The sequence below is a fragment of the Anabrus simplex genome, chromosome 7 (genome assembly GCF_040414725.1).
Source record: "Anabrus simplex isolate iqAnaSimp1 chromosome 7, ASM4041472v1, whole genome shotgun sequence".
Classification (NCBI taxonomy): Eukaryota; Metazoa; Arthropoda; class Insecta; order Orthoptera; family Tettigoniidae; genus Anabrus; species Anabrus simplex.
The window spans coordinates 32,961,343-32,983,716 of record NC_090271.1 but is presented as its reverse complement, the minus strand read 5'-3'; the positions used below and the strand labels follow the sequence as shown (position 1 = coordinate 32,983,716).

Here is a 22,374-nt window from a genome sequence, read left to right as displayed (position 1 = left end):
TTATTATTCTTCCTAAATATTTAAATTTGTCAGTTTTTATTTCCTGTTCTTCTACTATGATTTGATTTACAAGTGGTGGGTCAGTTAACATGACTTTTGTCTATTATTATTATTATTATTATTATTATTATTATTATTATTATTATTAATATTATTATTATAAAATAAGGACATTATCATCAGTGCTTTTTTGTGGCGGCGGGCAACAGTACGCTGTACTGGCACCTTTTTCTAGAAACAAATAACCCACAGTTCTAGCCCTTCAAGGAAGCAACTCAATGTTGAAAACATCCTAGCAATATGAGCTACGAATTTTATGTAAATAAAATAAAATAAAATAAAATAAAGTATGGGAATATATTATTTATTTATTCCTAAAAATTACAATCTTTTATTAATCATCGTTATCCAGTCGATTAGATTAGCAGTTTGCCTTTTTCTATCACTACGAGTGCTAATGTGAGTCAATGCAGAGTTTCACTTAAGCCCTTATAACTACATTTGGTGTAGACATTTTTCAAAAAATCAAAACACCCCAAGGGTATTGAACCAAGGAACACATTACATAAAGAATTATGTAAATAAGTTGATTTGGCTAGGATTTAAATTGAAAAGGAAACGAAAAAGAAGAAACAAGCAATTTTGGGCTGTTTTTCCAGAACTGCATTTAGGCCGGAAGTGATACTCAAAATTTGTTTCCTTAGTTTGATAGAGCTATGCAAGACTCACAATTTGAAACCTTTCCAGGCCTTTTAGCCCTTCAACCTTCGGCACAATTGAGGAAATTGCTTAATTTTACATTTTTCGTAGTACTTTCTCTGCTAAGAAATGTTTTCAACATTAAAATGAATTGGATATTATTCAGAATATTCCTCTCACATTTTGTATGAAGTGTTGGCTTATGGCTTTAAATTAAGCTTGTTTGTCTGATTTTGTGACGTTTCTATAGATATAATGCATATGAACACATGATTGAAGTTTCTGTAAATTGCCGTTCTAAAATTATCATTCTTGTCCTATTAACCATTTCATGTTGTCAGTTTGGGATTAAAGAAAAAGAAAGAGAGAATTTCATTTTGCTCTTTCTTGTTCTTCCACATTTTTGGCTATTGGAATTCAAAATAAAATAGGGGGTTGGTTTTCTCACCTTTCAGCAAACAGAATGCCATTATCATGGATAAAATCAAACGGCATCCATATTGCAACTAATGCTGATATTTCCAATCTACTGGATTTTTAGATTTGACTGCTTTCATTATTTTTACATACAGTAATTTGAAAACCATAAAACACTTGCTTTGTGCTGTCGAGGCAAGTGAGCTCAGAGTTATTTAGCTGGGGCAAGGAGCACATGAAGTTCACAACTTCGAGAAGTGAAATGAATAACAGAACTAATTATTTTTTACTGGTGCACAATAAAAGAAAGCATGACAAAGCTTTTGAAGTATGTCCTGATTCTGTGAATCATGTGAATGTGAAGAAAACATCACAAGTACCCATAGATTTACTGCAGTTCAAGAAGAAAACAATTCTATCCATGATGGGCACAATTGTTGGACGTTAACACAGAAAAATGACTTCTTCCAGAGAAAAAATTGGCTTTATGTTAAAAGTAAAATGCCAGGTTGTGTGGTATGCCAAGATTTTACAAGTTTAAAGCCAGAAAAACAGATGGAAGTGAAAATTTCTTCAGAGTGAGCAGTAATAAAATCAGTACCTTTGGGAGAGATGAAGATGGTTCATATGGAGATATAATCAAAGTGTGAGATTTAGTTTATGAAGAAGTTCGAGTGAGTACAGCCACATTTTTCTTGGAAAAAAAAAAAGCATCGTTTTATTATTATTATTATTATTATTATTATTATTATTATTATTATTATTATTATTATTATCATCATCATCATTATCATTATCATTATTTGGCATGACTAATGTATAACAATTTTAACTATGCATCATTGCTGCTAAGCTTTGCAAATTTGTGACTGAAGGGAGTATTTTCCATTTTCCCCATTTAATTACTTTTATTCTATTCTGTTCTATTCTGTGACTTCTATACTTTTTTATTTTTACCATTGGCTTTACATTGCACCAGCATAGATAGGTCTTATGGCAAAGATGGGATAGAAAAGAGCTAGGAGTTGGAAAGAAGTGGCCATGACCTTAATTAAGGTGCAGCCCCAATATTTGCTTGGTGTGAAAATGGGAAACCATCTTCAGGGCTGCCGACAGTGGGGTTCGAACTCACTATCTCCCAAATGCAAGCGCACAGCTGTGCACCCCTAACCGCACAGTCAACTCGATCGGTGAACTTCTGTAAAAAAAAATTCTCATAGTGCTTTATGCATTTAACTAATCATCTCCAAATACGAGGGTTGGGGAAAAAATCATTGCAACTATTTTTTATTTTCTTGCGGGTATGTGAGTGGATCACAAACTGCTATTCGTCATGTGGAAGCTATGCAGGGATAGTGTGTATTCACAACAACAGATAGTTCTGTGATTTCTGGTAGAGGGTGCTCTGATATCAGTTGTGTGGTGAGCGTTATGCGGCATGCGCCACGTCGGTCCACAAACTGACAGGTCGTCCAGAGCGTTGCTCATCACCGGTTGCCACACGTCCTTGCTGAAAATTTCCTACCCACCATGTTACTATACGGTATGGGAGGACATTATTCCCAAGTGCTACCACCAATTCACTGGTGTCATTCTCTCGCATTTCTCCCCCGGAGAACAGCTGATTTGATGTATGCGTGGTGCTCAACATGGGTTACTTCCATCTAGCACGATGCTCACCACACAACAGATTTCACAGTGCTCTCTGTGCTACTACCAGCGTGCTAGATGGTTGGAGCATGTTGCATATCGCATCCACCATTGAGCTTCCATCAGTGCATGTGGTACTCACCATGAAGCGATTTTGCACAGTTGCAGCAAAAAAAAAATACTTGCAATGACTTTTGCCCCATGTATCATGTAGCTGAGGATATGTGCAAGCTGCTTGAGAGCAAGTCTTGCATCTCGCCTGCTGAAGCAGTAGTTATGTTAGCAACTTAGTTAGCAAGAGATCGGCAGACATGTTGGTCCGCTGTGTTGACTGCTCACCAGCTGCAATGGCATATGATGATATTAACACTCTTGGTATCATTTATAAGGATGGGTAACCTTAACAAACTACATCATGTAAAAGACGAAGTGTTATTTTTCCCTTTGGACCATTTGGTGGTCAACTTTAATTTTTAGCAATGTAGTCATTTGTGAACTTCTGTGCTTTTCCTTGCAGTGGGTGTTGTTATTTCAAAGAACCAGACAAATTCAGTTTTCATATTTTAATGTAAGGAGTCTTCATGTATGTGGTAACTCATCACAGTGCAGCTTGCCAAGTTATGCTAGAAAGCCTTCTGATCACAACAAAAATGTAAATACTACTATTGTTACCAGAAACAAAAAGTAATATTTACTTCAAGGATTAGGACTGTACGTGTACCAAATAATTTTTTAATGGATATACACATATTATTATTACTAGTGGACCCGTGCTACTTCACATCATTCCTTATAAATAGGTCAGATAAGTCGTCTCAATATGCCTGTCGTATGCCTATATGCCCTTTTCAGTAGTTTTATGAACATTTATTACCGGTACATAATGAATTATTCATTCGTAATCTACATATACAGTGGACGCCGTTTATTGTAATCACGGATAATGTTATCAACCATATTATACAATCACTTTTATGAAGTCCCGTACGGACAAACACTGAAACATTGAAAATCTTCTGTTTATTGTGAACATGAATTCGGTTTATGTTATCATATTTGTTTTCAAGGATTTTGTTCTCAAGTCTGCAAGTAGAGTGCATACAAGAAAATGCCCCCAACCTTTAAACACCCGTTTTTACACTTACATTCATAAAAAACAGAACACCTTGAAAGACTAGAGATAGGAAGTTCATATTCACAGCATATGTTCATTAGTATATTCTGCAGAAACGATTAAAATTTCAGTAACCTAGGTTCAGCAAATGTCCTATTGCCTAGTAGGCAATGGGTACTCCATGGGCACTGATAACTTGTACCATGCTTGATGACAATGACGCGTATAAGGCACGAATGGCATCCTGGTATATAGGTATCCATGCTGCATTCACCTGGTTCCACAGTCCATCTTTGGTGGTTGGCATTGGGTCACAGTGTCGCACCCGTCTTTTCACCATATCCCACACATTTTTGATTGGTGACAAGTCCAGAGATCGGGTGGGCCAGGGCAACAGTCTGACATCCTGTGACAACAAGAAGGCACGTTTTCTTGCAGCAACATATGGTTGTGCATTGTCCTGCTGAAATATGGTGTCTGGGGTGTCATGCAGAAACGGTATGGCGACGGATCGCAGGATGTCATTCATGTAGGTCAAACTGGTCACAGTGCCCAGGACACGCACCAACTGTGATTTATGGTTGTACCCAATAGCACCCCACACCATAAGGCCTTGAGTTGGCACTATATGTCTTGTGCAAATGCAGTCAATTCGATGCCTCTACCCCTGTTGTAGCGAACCAAAATCCGGCCATCATTTTCAAACAAACAGGACCTGGATTCATCTGAAACACTATTTGCCTGTCCCTGGTGACGTCGTTCCATACACCATTGCAGTCTAGCTTGTTTATGCGCATTAGTCAAAGGTATACGTTGAAGGTTAGGTCAAATGTTCCACCTTTACAATACTAAGATTCTTTATTAACTAAATATTTACATGATTTTTAATTATATCGGGACATGTCAAAGGTAGGCGGAGAAGTGGACGATGCGCCGGTACCCCAGACCATAATAAATGGCGACCGACTGTCCCTCTTATATTGTATGATGTGTTACACTGTTCCACTGTAGCTCCAGAGCTGAAGAGGTCGCAGATCTGTCTTAAAATGCCTTTCGGATGAGGTGTCGATCTTCTCGGGGGGCGGTTTGGGTGGTGCGGCCAAACCCATCTCATCGTGTTCAGCGTCCTTCTATGAAGCATTCCGTAAACACCTGTTGCACTGCCGACACACTTCGTCCCACACGGGCAGCAACTTTCCGGATGGATGCTTCATGGTCTCTCATGCCAATAATGCGCCCTCTTTCAAATTCACTCATTTGACAGTACGGTTATCACATACATCTGCGAGGCATCCTGCACGTTTGCTCAAGTCACACTGATCCATTACCTTCGGTGTATAGTGACGAGAGCCGCAGGCACATTTTACCAGCCGGTGGTGGTGCGCTGAGATATTGATGTGGACCTTGAACCCTAGGGCCGAGATAGTTCAAATGCTAATTGTTTCTTCAGAACATACTAATGCACATGTCCTGTGAATATGAACTTCTTATCTTTAGCCTTTCAAGGTGTTCTGGTTTTTATAAACATGAGTGTACACTGCGCCTGTCTCCGAGGCCACTTTCACGTCTCATCTTTTGTAGCAGGTGTACGGTAGATAACCGGTCAGCACAGGTGGTAATCCTCCCTCATACACTTTCTCTTTTGTTTCTTCCCTTACGGTAGTTTAGCCAAGGACCACTCACTCGAGTCTTACTAAAGCTTTCGCACTGGGAAGTTCTTAGCATTGTGCTGTAGTGATGGCTAGTGTGAAAAACAAATGTAAAGACTTAACAATTAAAGAGAAACTTCCAAGAATAAAACATTATGACAAATTGCCTACAATGAGTCAACGCAATGCTGCTGTTGAGTTACAAATTTTGCAACCTCTTCTGTGCAAGCTATTGGAAAATCGAGACAATATTCTTAAGGCAGAAAAGGAAAACAAAAACTTCAACTGTAAGCAAAATCGTGGTGGAAAAAAAGGTCAAGTTGAATCAGCTCTAAAACTTTGGTTCTCAAATGTTCATGAGAAAGATGCTCGTGTTGATGGTCCTCTGATGCGGAAAAAGGCCAAAGAACTAGCGAGAAAATGGGAAAAAAATAATTTTGTGGCAACGGAAGAATGGTTTCACCATTGGAAGAAATGAAAAAATATAGTGTACAAATGAATGCATGGTGAGCAGAAGGATGCTGATTCTGTCGCTGCTGAGAGGTGGATAGAAGAGGAGTGGCTTAAAATTGCTTCTGAATTCCCTGCCGAGTGTGTGTAATACTGATGAGACTGCACTGTATTATCGCTCCTTGCCTGAACACACTTACTTCGTCAAAAATGAAAGTGCTAAAGGCTGTAAAACCTCCAAGGAATGAGTAACAGTTTTATGTTGTGCGAGTATGTCTGGTGAAAAGAAAAGACTGTTTGTGATTGGGAAAAGTAAGAACCCACATTGCTTTTTTCCAGTCGACTATAATTCCAACTCTAATGCATGGATGACTGCCCTGATTTTCAAAGAATGGCTCCTGAAGTGGGATAATAGGCTGGACCGTAATATAGTTTTGCTGGTTAACAACTGTGCAGCACACATTGTGAATTGTGAGCTCAAGAACATCAATGTGGTTTTCTTACCGGTGAATACGACTTAATTAATTCAACCATGCGATCAAGGAATCATTCGCACCACAAAAGCGCATTATCGCCATGAAATGCGCAGAAGAATCTTAGAAAACATAGAGGACTCACATAAAACTAGTGCCGATGCCCTTGCCGAAACAACCAGCCTTCTCGAGGCCCTGCATCTCCTAACCATGTCATGGGATAATAATCTCAGCACACACAATAAGGAAATGTTCCAGGCGCGGAGGATTTTTAAGAGAGTTACCAGAAGTAGAGGAGATTGTTAAAGTTGTCCAACAGGCTTAACGGAAGATGAATTCCAGGAATGGATGAACATTGATGAGGGCATCATTACTGATGTAAACAGACAGAAGATGACACATGTGTGGCCGTTACTTCCACAGAATTAGATATGAGAGGTGAAGAACATGGAGCAGAAGATAGCGATGCTGATGATGACGATGTTGCCGAAACTTCCCGAACACCAACGAGTGCTGAAGTGTGACAGGTGCTAGATATCTTGCGACAAGGTGTTCAGCGTAGGTCAGTGGACTTCCAAAAACATAATGAATATGAAAGATTCATTAATGGACTTTCAAGAGACAACAGAAGCAAACAACAATTATAGACTTCTTTACATACCTGAAAACAGTTAACTGTATTGCAGTGCTGTGTACTGGTATCTGTTTCATTGTAGTGCATGTACGTTGTGAATAAATACAATAGGCTACCTATCAATATTTATTTTTTGGCTACTGTTATCAATCGGTTAATGTTATCAAATTATTTGTGTCCCCGAGTGATCATAATAAGCGGCGTCCACTGAATTTAATTTATATCACTCCTTTCTGTACAGTATTCTCTGTGCTTCGACTATTCGGTCTTATCTGGATCTTAACATTTTCAAACGATCTTGCCCGAGAGAGTGCAACATGCATTTGGCCATGACTGAATACTGGTTTGGGTAAGTAGATACCCACTTTTTCAAGCGTTTGTCCCTGTGTTTTATTAATGGTTATATAGAAGGTGAGTCGACTTTATACCTTTCCGCCAGTATATGCGTAGACTGTTTTATCTTAGCACCATATAAGTTATTAGGAACGTTCTGCCATCTGTTAACTATATTCAGAAGCTGGGGAAGGTCAGAGAATCAAAGAGTATCTAGCAGAGAATAGTATTCTTCCACCATCAGAGGAAGTGTAGACCCTCTGGCTTGACAGGTAGTAATCAAACATGGCTGCAGAAAGTGTTAGTCGCATAGCATTCTGCTAAATACAGGCTAAATACAGAATGTTTTGCGATTTTGGATAAGCCTTTGCCTGCAATTATTGGAGTGCTCATTTCATGATTTGATCTAGAAAATAAATATATTTCCATTGACTTTTCAAGAAATGCAAGATTTTTTCTGTACTACTGAGAAAATTTGGAAGATTTTGGTACAAATCACACCTTTTAACACCCTCTAGTTGAGGTATGCACAAAGACGCACACAAAATGCTGTCAGTTGTATACCCTAATTTTATTTACAAACTGTTATACATTTGTCACACACATCAATAAGTCACCATTTTGAACAACTACCTATCATGAAGAATGAGAAGAAGACTGCACCAGAGGCATGTCAACTACCAACTCAACAAAACCAATTCACATACTTCAGACACGACTTCTGCACATGTCTTATCAAAACAACTCCAACTAAACAATAACTCCACTCCACCATCAGGATCGCCTCCTTATATATGTGCCTGGGCAGGCTTCTAGAAGGATATGACACAACATATCTTCTCGTAAATTCTAGAGTGCCTAATAGCCTAAATGTAAAGAACTTTCCGCAACCATCTAGTGTCAAAGATATGGCATTCTGGATATTACAGTGTGTTGTGCAATATTGTAGTGGATTATACATCATACATACACAGGTAATAATAAATTATATACTATTAATTATGGGTTCTTACATTTACTAAACTTACCCATGGCTAAAGAATATTGTTTTCAAGTTATATCAGGCTATTACACTTGCACCATAGTTTAAGAGCTTAAGTTTTGTGAATCATACACATTAGCGGTTTATGTATATATATAGATTATTATTGTCCAACTCCTTGGCTGAATGGTCAGCGTTGAGGCCTTCAGTTCAGAGGGTCCCAGGTTCAATTGCTGGCCAGGTCAGGGATTTTAATCGCGCTTAATTAATTCTTCTGGCTAGGGGACTGGGTGTTTGAGTTTGTCTCAACACTTTCCTCTTCATATTCAGACAATACACTATACTACCAACCACACAGAAACACACAATAGTGATTTCATCCTTCCATATAAGGCTGAAGTCAGGAAGGGCATCCAGCCGTAAAACAGGGCCAAATCAACACGTGTGACACACTTTGCACCCACAACCCAACAGATGTGGAAAAAGCGATAGAAAAAGATTATTATTATTATTATTATTATTATTATTATTATTATTATTATTATTATTATTATTATTATTATTATGCGTGAATGGTCCCTTTCGGAACACACGAAGCTTTATTTATGATTTCGTTTGCGAGGATCCAGGATGCTTTCATCTGTTGACTAGAGATCCTTTTCCTTTCTTACGTCCACTTAGTACCTGCTCTTTTTGGAACTTCATTCTCTGGAGTAACTTCCCAATTGTCAATTTTCTCTCTATATATATTTCGATTCAAAATGTCTTCACTGAGAATTTGTGCGTTCTTCATGTCCGCTTTTGTTTGTTGTATCCAAGGAAAATTCTTCAGTTTGTCAACTCTTTCAAGAACTTGGTGGGTTAGTCTAGTTTCTGGAAGCCTCTTAACATGTCCATAAAATTTTAGCCTTTTTTTCTTGAGGTCTGCCGCAATATTAGATAATTTTTCTGTGGATTTCTGGGTTTGGAGGCAGTACCCTTCTCCCGTGTGTCTTGGTCCTAAAATTTTCCTCATGATTTTTTACTCTTCTTTTAGGATATTTTCCAGTTCGCCCTTTCTATGAAGCGTTAGAGTTTCCGCTGCATATAAAGCCTCCGGTTTGATTACAGTATTGTAATATTTAATCTTAACGTGGAGAGACATACATTTTTTGTTGTAGATTTCTCTTGTTCTCCCATAAGCTCTTCTGAGTTTCTGGACACGGTTGTTTTGGGCTATTTTCTCTTGTCCGGTTGGTTCGAGGATTTCGCCCAGGTATTTGACGTGAGGGACTCTGTTGATTTGTCCGTATTTTGTTTTGAGACTATGGATGTCTAGTTTTGCACAGAAAAATTCAGTTTTCTGGAAGGAGATATGAAGTTCGACCTTTCTGGCACATTCTTGGAGAATTTCAACTTGCTTTATTGCTGTGACTTCATCGCTGGACAAAAGGGCCAGGTCATCCGCGAAGGCTAAGCATGGAATTTCAAAGCTTGTTTTTTCGTGTCCCGATGTTTACTGGGTTATTATTATTATTATTATTATTATTATTATTATTATTATTATTATTATTATTATTATTATTATTATTATTATTATTATTATTATTATTAACAACTTCTTGGATCTGTTGGAATGATTTTCATTGAATCTAACAAATATGTTCCATGGGAAGCAATTTTCAAGCTGAAATGTTTCCTATATTTCAAGAACAACTGTACAAACAATAACATTGGCAAGTTTTCACCTGACTGTGTTCCAGCTGACGCCACGCTTCGGGTCCATGTCATCTAAATGGTTCTGAACAAACATGCATGAGGCATACCAGTCGGCACTGTTGAACTCGTAAGGAATGTTCCAGCCCAAAGGTCCAAACTTACGCCTCTCTTGAACCACGCTGTGCAAGAAGGAGACACCATAAATCATCGGGAGATATTGAATAGCGTCGGTATAATCCAGCATGTCCTGATTCATACTGCTGTATGTGCGCTTCAGTCCAGCTCTCATGCCTGAAACAGAAGACAACACATTTATCATCACAGAGGCTCGTGATGATAAACACAACACAAACAGTTTTGTGTTGAAAAACCACAAACAGTTTTGTGTTGTCTTCATCTTATTCAATCAGGTGTGTCCTCTAGAAGCCTTCCCTGCCCACTTGTGAGTAATGAAATAGAATGTGATAACAGCTAGTGAAATCCTTTCAACACTGAAATAATTATTGGAATGACAATAATTTGCCTGAGTCACTGGCACCATCTCTCTGCGAACTATTCAACCTGTCGCTTCACTGTGGATCACTACCCCAAGATTGGAAGTGTGTTGATGTGGTTCCGATTTTCAAGAAAGGGGACAAAGCACTCATTGACAACTATCGGCCAGTGTCTCTCACATCCCACATATGTAAATGTATGGAACGGCTGGTAGCCTCTAATATACGGGAATACTTCCGGGAAGGTAATCTGTTAAGTGAAAGCCAGCATGGTTTTCTTCCAGGAAGATCTTGTAATACTTTATTAACAAAGGTTATTGATGAGTGGCAGTTCTCTCTGAAGAAATCTAAAATTGTTCAGGTTGACAGCGTGGCTTTGGACTGGGCTAAAGCTTTTGATCAAATCCCCCATGAACGACTTTTGTTAAATTTAAGACAGATGAATGTTAGGGGAAGTGTACTGGCATGGTTGCGGTCATTTCTCGAGGGTCGAACCCAACGTGTTGTGTTTGATGGCATTCGATCATCGACTGTTAAAGTAACCTCAGGAGTATGTCAAGGCACCGTCCTCGGACCTTTATTATTTAATGCATTTGTCTCTGATTTACCTAAATGTGGGACCTCAACCATAGCTCAGTACGCTGATGACACTGTAATGTACAGGGATATACAATGTGCAGATGATTGTCTGAAGTTACAGTCGGACTTGGACACTAGCGGTGTGGTGTTACGTCAACGGTCTCAGCATTAATGCTGGCAAATGTAAATACATTAGGTTAAGTAGGTCTCGACACCCAGTAGAATGTATATATAACATTAAAAATATACATATTGAGCGAGTTAAAACTATGCATTTGTTAGGAATAACCATTTCTGAAAAACTAAAATGGAACACACAAACAGAGGAAGTGAAATGCAAAGCTGCCAGGGTGCTCGGTTCTATGCACATAAGCCTCCGTGGGTGCAAGTCGAATGCTATACGGACGGCTCACCTGACACTAGTGAGACCTATACTAACGTATGGTCTACCTGCCTGGCACCCTACCACTGCAGCTAACCTTCACAAACTAGAAGGAATCCAACGTCTTGCTGAACGACTAATTAACAAGAACAGCTGCCCGTCTTCCCTCCCGTCAATCGCCTCCTTATGTAAACAAAGCGACATCACCTTCTTACACAAGTCCCTCACAGGGGCCATTCACCTTTCACAATTCCCTCGACTCTCTTTATCTTACAGCTCCGTCCCTAGGGGCAAAGGGGTGTGTCTTATACCCCCTTTGCGTGAACCGAGTCATACAAACTAGGTTTCTTTGCTCGTTCAGCGCGGCTTTGGAACGATCTACCCGCCAACATTAAATGTAGAAATGTAAATATAGTTAAATGTTATGTTAGGAAGCACATACGGTGAGAAAATGCATGTGAATATGTGGAAGAATGAACGAGGGAGTGAAAGGTTGTATAAATGATAAATATGTATATATTAGGCTATACTTTGTTACTTTACCTGTAAATAGTGTATATGACCGTTTTACTTTAGGATTTAGGTAATTATTTCAAAGGTCAGGGTGCACTATATGTAGGGGGGCTTGTCCTTTTCACCTGGCCTTCCATAGATACTGTAAAGGTTTATGGTAAATAAATAAATAATGAATGAATGAATGAATGAATGGTATGAAAATCGAAAATCTTAGTACTGACTTCTTCATATCCATTCTGGATGTTGGCAACCATGTTAACTGTGCTGTTCTTGTCCCCTGCGGCTTGGAATGTGTAGATGTTTCGGAGGTCCAAGTTCTGATATTTTGTAAAGAGGATATTCTTCTCTGACCAACACTTCCCTTTGCTGGGATTTTTTCCTTGAAGAATAAACTGTAGGAGATGGTATCATCTTTCACTCCTCATAATATGTCCAAGGTATTGAATCTTCCTTGTTTTCATGATGTCCTTCATTCTGTGGAGAATCTCTACATTTGTGACAAGGTCGGTCCACAGCATCCTTAATATCCGTCTGTACAACCTCAGCTCAAAAGCCTCCAATCATTTACTTAATCCTCAAGCACACGCACCAGATCTTAGGACGCAGACACATGCTTGGGGTACTTTCCACCCCACATATCATTGTACTGTAAAATATGAATTACTGTATTAATTGGAGATTTTAAGACAGATTATGTAAGAATGACTTTTTCTGCGGGGATCCAGCCGGAAAGGTACAAGGGTGGGGAGAGCACAGAAAAGGTATCTGTACATTTTTTACAAGGAAATAAAATGGCCTGGGGTGGATTCCACTCCATACGCGAGTGTTTGAGGGTTAATGACTCTGTCAGAGTCCATGTTTCAGCATCAAAGAAGAAGGTATAAAACATACAGCAGACTCTTTAGTTACAGAAATTGAGCAACATTGCATTTCATAGTTGCCACTGGGATTCTCCTACCTCTCCCCACCCAAACTATTGGTAGATAATTGGCAAGGTTAAATCCAACTTACAGGATGTCTAAAGGACCTGGAGATAGTAAAGGAATTTGTATATCTTGAGTCAGTCATCAATGATATGGGAAGCTGTGAAATAGAGATCAAAAGATGTATTGTTCTAGGTCATGCTGCAATGGTTAAACTCACTAAGATCTGGCAGAACCGGGCAATATGAAAATTTACGAAGATGCGCTTGGTGGAATCACTAGTGTTCTCAGTCTTTTTGTATGGCTGTGAGACCTGGACCGTGAATGTTAGAGACAAAAGTCGAATTGATACCTTTGAAATGTGGTGCTTGCGGAAAATGCTGCATATACCCTGGATGGAAAGAAGAACCAGCATTTCCATTCTGAATGAACTAAGCATCAAGAAACATCTCTCTTCCCATGTGAGTGAGTGTTACCTCCAGTTCCTCAGCCACATTTTCAGAAGGGAAGGAGAGAACTTGAAAATGACCATTTTGCTAGGCAAAGTTGAAGGTAGTAGACCACGAGGAAGAACAGGAAGCTCAAGTACCTCATTCATTCAGCCCTCATTAATATGGATCTCCGGTTTATCCAGATAGAAAATAATAAAAAGTTATTTTTGATTGTACAGTATTTCTTTCACGGCGTTGACTCTTCTTGAATGCCTTTTCCGCCAAGGATAGTTAAGGACAGCAATTGCATGTGATTCGGCCACGGTCTATCAAAGGTACCGTCCCAGCATTTGCATGGAATTGAGAATGGGAAACCAGCGCTCCATCAGAAGAAACAAGGACTCATGGAGAGGCAACAATGCAGCTGGACAAACTGATGGCCTATTTAGAATCCATGACTGAAACCACACCAGCAGAACTGTTGTTAGTAAAACGTCTTCGTGATCGTGCTGCGCACAAACACTATACAAATGTAAAACAGTAAAACTCACATGATTTTAGTCCATAATTCAGTCATAAATGTACAAAAAGTGTTCTGATATTTTTGTTTTTGTACAATTGGAAAAAGGTATTACTGTACAACTTATGTTAATAGATTATATAACGTGTACTGTATTTGATTTTTAGTTTTTCTGGATTATCCAGATTTTTGATAATTCGGAGCAGTTCCGGTCATACTTAATCTGGATAAACAAGATTCTTGTGTAGATAGTTAGATCAGGTGAAGAAGATCACTGACCTATCTCTTCAGATCATGTTAAGGAAAGCTGAAAACCGCTCTGGACAGAGGCATCTCGTCAAGGCTGGAATGCAGAAATCATAGAGTTATGAGGTCTTAACGCTCAGCAATGAGCAAAATGACTAATGATGATGAATCCTGAATGTCTAGGAGGTGGGGGGTGGGAGGTTACATCTTTTCATTTACAGAAAAGACACCTTAGAGGGACACTTGAAAGAGCACCTAGTTTTCATTTTAAGAATATCTTTGAAAGTACTGGAGAGGTCAGAAAATACCTCACCCAGAACTGGTGAATGGGCTGTAGTAGAACTGAGAAAGTTATCTTCATCATTTATTTTTTCCCCATTTCTGGTTCCGTGCGATGGATATCGATTACTAGAATGTAATGATTATGATTTTATATCAAAAAGTAAATTACAAGTTAAAATTAATTGTTACAAGTAATTTGATTATTTTACTCAATTACTTTTCAACTCTGCTCCTCAACATGCAGTCCGGCTCCATGGCTAAATGGTTAGCGTGCTGGCTTTTGGTCACCGGCATCCTGCGTTCGATTCCTGGCAGCGTCGGGAATTTTAACCATAATTGGTAAATTCCGCTGGCACGGGGACTGGGTGTATGTGTCGTTTTCATCATAATTTCTTCCTCCTCATGACATGCAGGTCGCCTACGGGTGTCAAGTTAAAAGACCTGCATCTGGTGAGCCAAACTTGTCCTCGGATACTCCCAGCACTAAAAGCCATGTGTCATTTCATTTTTTTCAATGTGCAAAACTTTATGTCAGTGAGTGTAAATTGAAGATTTTGGATGACAATGATTTATTATAAATGAAAGAGGGACACTTACCTTGAGGTGGTTCATTGGTGAATTTGATAGATATCTGAAGCAGTGATATTGGAAATTCTATATGCACTTCTGTTGTAATCCAAACTCTGAAATCTTCGTGGCAAGATTCTGTTTCAAACAGCACCAAGAATAATTCATTCATATAGGCAAGTCCTAGATGGCAGTTCTGAAGTAAAATCCAGCAGCCCTGTTGAAGAAACAGAAAATTGGTGTTACTGATCCTACTAGAGCAATACCTTTAATTGAATAGTGTTAACTTATAGAAGAACAAGAGTGCAAAGCAGTGGCATATGCTGGATCAAGACGTGGGCTACAACTAGACTTAGGTTACACCCCTACCCCACCTTTTCGACAGTTGATTTAGTGAACGTCAAGTCTTAAGCGTTTTGAGCCACCGGAGTAGCCTGCTGTGTTGTCAAGGCTGTTTCACAAGTTACTGCCTAGGCCTCTGCCACTACCAATACTCACCAGCTGATTAGTGGAAATTGTAGCATAGTGTTTAGCAAAAGACAAAAAGCGCATTGATGCCTTTGAGATGTGGTGTTGGCGGAGAATGCTACGTGTGCCCTGGACAGAAAGAAGAACTAATGTTTCCATTCTGGACGAACTCTGCATCAAGAAACGCCTATCTTCCCGCGTAAGTGAGCGTTACCTCCAGTTCCTTGGCCACATTTTAAGACGAGACGGAGAGAACTTGGAAAAGGTAATTTTACAAGGTAAAATTGAAGACTATAGACCACGAGGAAGAACAGCAAGCAGATGGATAGATCAGACGAAGAAGATCACTGGGCTACCACTTCAGATCATATTAATGAAATGTGAAAACCGCCTGGGATGGAGACATCTTGTCAAGGTTGCAACACGGAAATGATGGAGTTATGAGGTCACGACGCTCAGTAATGAGCACAATGACTAATGATGATGTTTAGCAAATTAAAGCCGGGCTTTATGGCTTTACTTTCCACTGGACTGAGCTTGCCTTTGGTCCGATGGCCCTGGCTCAATTCTTGGGATCAATCTTCTCATACTCTTAATTCCCATAACTTGGGGGTTGGGTGTTTATGACATCTTTGCCATTAATTTCATCCTCACAGGATCACCACCAAGCCCTTTCAGATGATATGCATCATCATCATCATCATCATCATCATCATCATCATCATCATCATCATCATCATCATCATCACCATCAAATTAAAATGTAGAATTTTGCAGCATTACCTGCTGTCATATACATCGTTCACTGGTTTATCAGATTCTTCGGTAGATCGGTGGTGGTGACCAACCCATGATGATGGGGTCTATTCCAAACAACAACAAAAAAACACTAACCGTTAAAGATTTCATTCCATTTTAGTAGATCTACCTATAAAAAGAAAAGTATATTACTCCTGTAATAGTAGTCCTCTTCTCTTCCAACAAGGAAAAAGAAGTAGACGGGAGTGAAATACCAGCAGTATATTATCTATATAATTAAGTCTTATGAGGACACAAAGTATATGCGACGAGGAAGGCATGGTTGTTTGGAATCGAACCCGTCATCATGGGTCGGACACTACCACTGATCTATCAAGGAAGATAATAAACCAGTGAACGATGGGCACGACCATTGGTAATGCTGTAAAAATTTACATTTTAATTTTAATAATAATGTTATTTGCTGTATGTGCCACTAACTACTTTTATGGTTTTTGGAGATGCCGAGGTGCCAGAATTTAGTCCGGCAGGAGTTCTTTTACTTTCCAGTAAATCTACCGATGTGAGGCTGACGTATTTGAGCACCTTCAAATACTACTGGACTGAGCCAGGATCGAACCTTCCAAGTTGAGGTCAGAAGGCCAGTGCGTCAACCATCTGAGCCACTCAGCCCGGCCATTTTGAATTGTGTAGTAATAATAATAATAATAATAATAATAATAATACATATATGTACCTGTAGTTTCATAATCAAGAGGGTGACTCCTTGCTTAGGTCGAGTCAGCCCATTATGTTACCAGCACAAGCCGAGCCTTCCTAAATTGATATAAATAATAATAATAATGATGATGATGATGATGATGATGATGATGATGATGATGATAATAATAATAATAAAGCAAAGCAAAGTCATCTCCATACAGGCCATGAAGGCCCTTTGGAAGAGTGGAAGGTAAAGGCTTCCACTATCCGTAACCTCGGCACTTGATGGGATAGAGTGGTTAGCTCTAAGCCCGACCGCCTTTGCCCCTAGGAATTAACCCGCTACTCACTTTTGGTTATTATTTAGCTTATGGCTAGTACGTAACTCTACATACAAATATTCAAAAATATAACAAACAATATGACACTTTAAACAATCAACCACTCTCAAAAACAGTTCATAAACTCAAATCTAAGCTGTCCAACCATTGTACCCCGTCAGAAGCACACACAAACTCCTTCAGCTGACCGGAGTATGACCTCCTTGGACATTCAGTGACAATATGACGGATGGTCTGTTTCTTCTCACCACAGTCGCACTCAGAGGAGGAGCGCATACCCCACATATGCAACAATGACCCACATCGTCCATGATTGGTACGGACTCGGTTGAGAAGAACCCAGGGCCATGTGCACCTCCGGAAGTGGAAATCTCGTTTCTTAAATTTTACGACTTCCTGGCGGCGATTCAAACCCATGTCCTTCCGGGCGAACCGAGCACGCCTTTACCACCTCGGCCAGGCAGCCCCTGATGATAATAATAATAATAATAATAATAATAATAATAATAATAATAATAATAATAATAATAATAATAATAATAATAATAATAATAAATGTCTTCTGGAAAGGCTTGGTGGTGACATAATAATAATGAAATGAATTGTGAAGATGTCATAGACACCCAGTCCCCAAGCCAGGGAAATTGAGAGTATGAGAAGGTTGATTTCGGGATAATTACCATTTTAAACTAACAGCAATTTATCTACATACTTCAGCTGCGAGAATGGTTTATCCAGTACCTGTTTGATATAGTTCAGCCATTTTACAAAAGAAACCCCACATGGTCAGTCACGTTATACACTGTACCAATAACTTCAAATAAACTCAAATTGTTCTGAGAACAGTAATACTACTGAAATACACAAATAATTTTCTCAAATATAAACAATCAGTAAGATGTCTTGTTCACACAACAGCAAATACGTTATACCGCAGTTTATGGGTCAACCATGTCTGTTCGGTGTCTTCCAGAGATCTTTGAGTCATTGAGTTCTCTTCCTCCTTAGCAGTGGCGATCTGAAGGACGGAAGCCTTGCCCAACTATCCCTTCAGTCCCGGCACCTACCGTTCATTCAGCAGTGAGCCGCATGAGGTGAGGCAAGGGGAGAGGGACGCAGTGTCTGGACTGCAATATCAGTCTCCGATGTCTTGCACTAAAAAATATGAGCAACGCTTTTACTCATTGCTTTCAAGTTTCGTAAATGGAACGATGTGTCAGATGCTTACATTATAATGTGATTTAGATTTCCATCTTTCTCATTTGAGGTTTGGGCTTGGTAGCCCTCAGTATATGCCACTGATGCAAAGAGAAAACTCGTACAGTCCATCGAGGTTAGGTTCAGAGTGAATAATTTATGTTAACATGCACTCATTTTAATGTATTGAAGCCCAAGCTTGAGTATTGGCCGGGGACATGTCTCCTATGTTTTAAGTTCATGTGCATGACCAAACTCGGGTCTGGATCACAATGGATATGTTTAATTGTGTTTTCTCTTAGAGCCTGTTGTTTGTGCTGCCATCTATAGACTAGTTAGAGAATTGTTGGGAAATATAAAAAACACTGTGTCACATGATAAGATGATCTTGTCATGTCATCTAGATAGAGGTTGAAGCAACTGTTTTCCATGTGTTATCATGTTATTCACCTGTATTTGTTCACAGATATGCCATGATTACCATGGGAACTGATAATTCTGCTTATTCTCATTATGCCAATTATTTCCTATTCATTGTTTGACATTATATCAGACAAATTTGGTGTTGACACTTAATTCATACCTTCTAAAACACCCTTTATTCTCATTCTTTTAGAATATGGCAATGACTTTTGAATCCATTCATTCATATTCTGAAGGTCAAATCTTGCCACTGCAACCATGCAGTTCTCTCTTAAGCAATTTGCCTTAGCTCTAAATAAGAGCTCCAGATAATTCTGGTGAACAAGAGTTTGAAATAAGTCTGTCTTGGTCACCCTCTTCCCCCCTTGCCAACAACTTTTCCTTTCAACATTTTACAAGGGAGATCAGCAAGTCTAAAAATGTGATCCACAATTTTTTGCTTTCCTTCTTTCAATCTGTGCCAGCCCCGTGGTGTAGGAGTAGTGAGCCGGCCTTTTATCCAGAGGCCCCGGGTTCAATCTCCGGCCAGGGCAGCGATTTTTATCTGGATCCATGGGCTGGTTCGAGTTCCACTCACTGAGCCTACGAGATTACTATTGAAGAGCTATCTGATGGTGAAATAGAGACCCCGGTCTAGAAACGGCAGAGAGGATTTGTCATGCCGACCACACGACACCTTGTAATCTGCAAGCCTTCAGACTGAGCAGCGGTCGCTTGGTAGGTCATGGTCCTTCGGGGCTGTTGCGCCATGGGGTTTGAGGGAGTCTTTCAATCCGTGGTTCATGCTGTGGGTTACTGTAGTCATGTCCTAGTTCGTGAACGGTGGGCAACAGCTGAATGGCTAGTAAGTGGTCCTGAGAGTCTGGATACCAGTTGCTATTGAATAGGAATGGGTACCTCGGACATATCCTTGTGCTTGAAGCGGCTAGGACTATAAAATCCACCAAGGTTCCTAACCCATCAGAGAAGAGATTCTCACTGGGACTGTGAGTAAGCAGCGTAGCATCCTGCTCAGCAGAATTTGCAGAATTCAAAATATTCTAAACACACCTCATACCTATGTGAATAACAGAGTCCCACTTCTGTTTGATGGGTGAGGGACTCCTTGGAAACAACTCGGTGAACAAAATGGAATGTGATAGGGAGAAATTAGTATTAATGGAGTTTAAGAAAGAAAGTAGAACTGTCTGAGTCAGCAAAGAGGAAATGTCTGGTGGATGTATTACGAGAATGATATTCAGGTAAGAGGAGACAACAAGGAAAATATAGGAGATAAAGTGTTAACAGGTGTTAAAAAGGGAAAGGCAGGGTGTTGGGTAGGACTGTTCATCACAAATACTATTTCATGCAACACAGTTTCTGTTAGGCATGTAAATAAGCAAATGATATGGGTAGGTTTAGCAGTTGGAGGAATTATGATGAGAATTGTCTCAGTCTGTTGACCATGAGAGGGTGCAAATGAGGACAAAGTGACATCATGGTCAGGATCAACAGCAAGGACAGAATAGTGCAGAAGGGTGATTTCAATGTAAGAGCTGGAAACAGAACTTAAGGATATGAGAAGGTGATTGGTAGATGTGGGGAAGGTATGGAAGCTAATAAGAATGAGAAGTATTTACTGCACTTCTGTGCTAGTATGGGATTGGTAGTGGCGAATACATTCTTCAAGCATAAAGCTATTCACCGCTACAAATGAGAGGCACAGATGAAACAGCTTCATAGAGTAATAAGATTAGCATGGAATTTTAGTATGGTACTCTCTGATTGGTTGAAAGTAGTAACTAGACATATCTATAAGCAAGAAAATAGGAAACAGGAACTAGGAAACAGATAATATTGATGTATTTCCTTAATTAATATACCAGGCAAGCTGTTCACTGGCATTCTGGAAGGGAGAATGCAATCAATGGTTGAATGAAAACCAGTGTGGTTTCAGGCCTCAGAAAAGATCAGGATCAGATTTTCAGTATGTGCCAGGTAACTGAAAAATGCTATGAGAGGAATAGACCACTATGTTTATATTTCTTATCTTTAGGGAAGTCATATGATGGAGTACCGAGGGAAAAGATGTTAGCCATATTGAAAGATTATAGGGTTAAGGGCAGATTATTAAAAGGAAAAAAAAAGGCATTTATATTGACAACAGGGATACAGTGAGAACTGATTGATTCAAGGCATTTACAGGGGTTGGTCAAGGCTTTCTTTCATCTTTGTTGTTCATAGTTTATGTGGATCTTCTACTGAATGGTATAAACTGGCAGGGGAAGATTCAGTTAGGTGGAGATGTAGTAAGCAGTTTGGTGTCTGCCAGTGACTTGGTCCTAATGGCAGACTGTACTAAAAGCCTGCAATGTAATATCTTGGAACTTGAATTTCCAAGACGAAAGTGATGTCAGTAGGGAAGCAATCTAAGAGAACTGAATGTCAGGTTGGGAATACAAAACTGAAATGGGTAGATCATTTCAAGTATTTAGGATGTGTATTATCCCAGGAAGTGGGACTGGATTAAGGTGCAGCAAAGCTAATGCAGTGAGCTGGCAGTTTCGATCAACAGTATTCTGTAAGAAAGAAGACAGCTTCTAGATGAAACTATCTTTACACCAATCTGTTTTCAGACCAACTTTGCTGTGTGGGAGTGACAGCTGGGTGAACTCAGATTATCTTCTTAAGTCTAAATAACAGACATGAAATTAGCAGGAATGATCGCTGGTACAAAATGGCTGGAGGCACTCAGTGTGAGGAGTTAAAGGGTAAGTTAGGAATATACTTGATGGATGAAGCTGTAAATCTGCTTTGGTGGTGGGGCCATGTGAAGGGAATTTAGGAGGGTAGATTACTTAGGAGAATAATGGACCCTGTAATGGAGGTTAAGAAAGAAAGAGAGAGACCAAGAAGATGGTAATTAGACAGTTTCTAATGATTTAAAGTTACAAGGTATGGTAACAGAGACCTAGTTAGAAACAGCTGATCGTGGATGTGTTCAGTAAATTTACAGACGCTGCAAGCAATGAACACTGAACTCTGAAAGAGTTAACAATCTATAATAACGATGTATAAAAACTAGCTGTAGTACCCATCGTTGGCGAGATAATCATATAGCATGTGCTAAGTTATCTAACTCCCCAGCCAATGATTATAGTCCAACGATTTACAAATGTGTCTTTGGAATAGGCAAGTTAAGAATATTAAAGGACCTGGCAGGAACAGCTGATTGCCTCCTCTGCAGTATTTTATTTTCCCATTTGCTTTGAGCAATCCCCTCTTAAATACTACCGCTGAGTCAAGAGGGTGCCATATGCCATGTTCTCATTTCAGTCGAAATGCAAGGGTGACCAGTGCTGCCTTTATGTGGTTGAACGAAGACTCACTATGAAGTGATTTCTTGGCTGTTGCTTCCACAGCCTGTCAGAAAAGTTGGGCATGAATACGCAAAAGCCAGAGTTCC

At 39.5% G+C, this 22,374-nt stretch overlaps 1 protein-coding gene across 1 annotated transcript in view; it reads right to left on the bottom strand.

The window, feature by feature from the left end:
• The window catches only part of LOC136877673 (dynein axonemal heavy chain 8), a 353,345-nt gene that overhangs the window by 57,798 nt on the left and 273,173 nt on the right, over positions 1–22,374 (bottom strand). Inside the window, exons 23-24 of the mRNA XM_068228699.1 lie at positions 15,070–15,256; positions 10,129–10,390 (exon numbers count right to left, since the gene is read on the bottom strand). Of these exons, the coding sequence (XP_068084800.1) occupies positions 10,129–10,390; positions 15,070–15,256 (449 nt within the window). The remainder of the gene's footprint in view (positions 1–10,128; positions 10,391–15,069; positions 15,257–22,374) is intronic.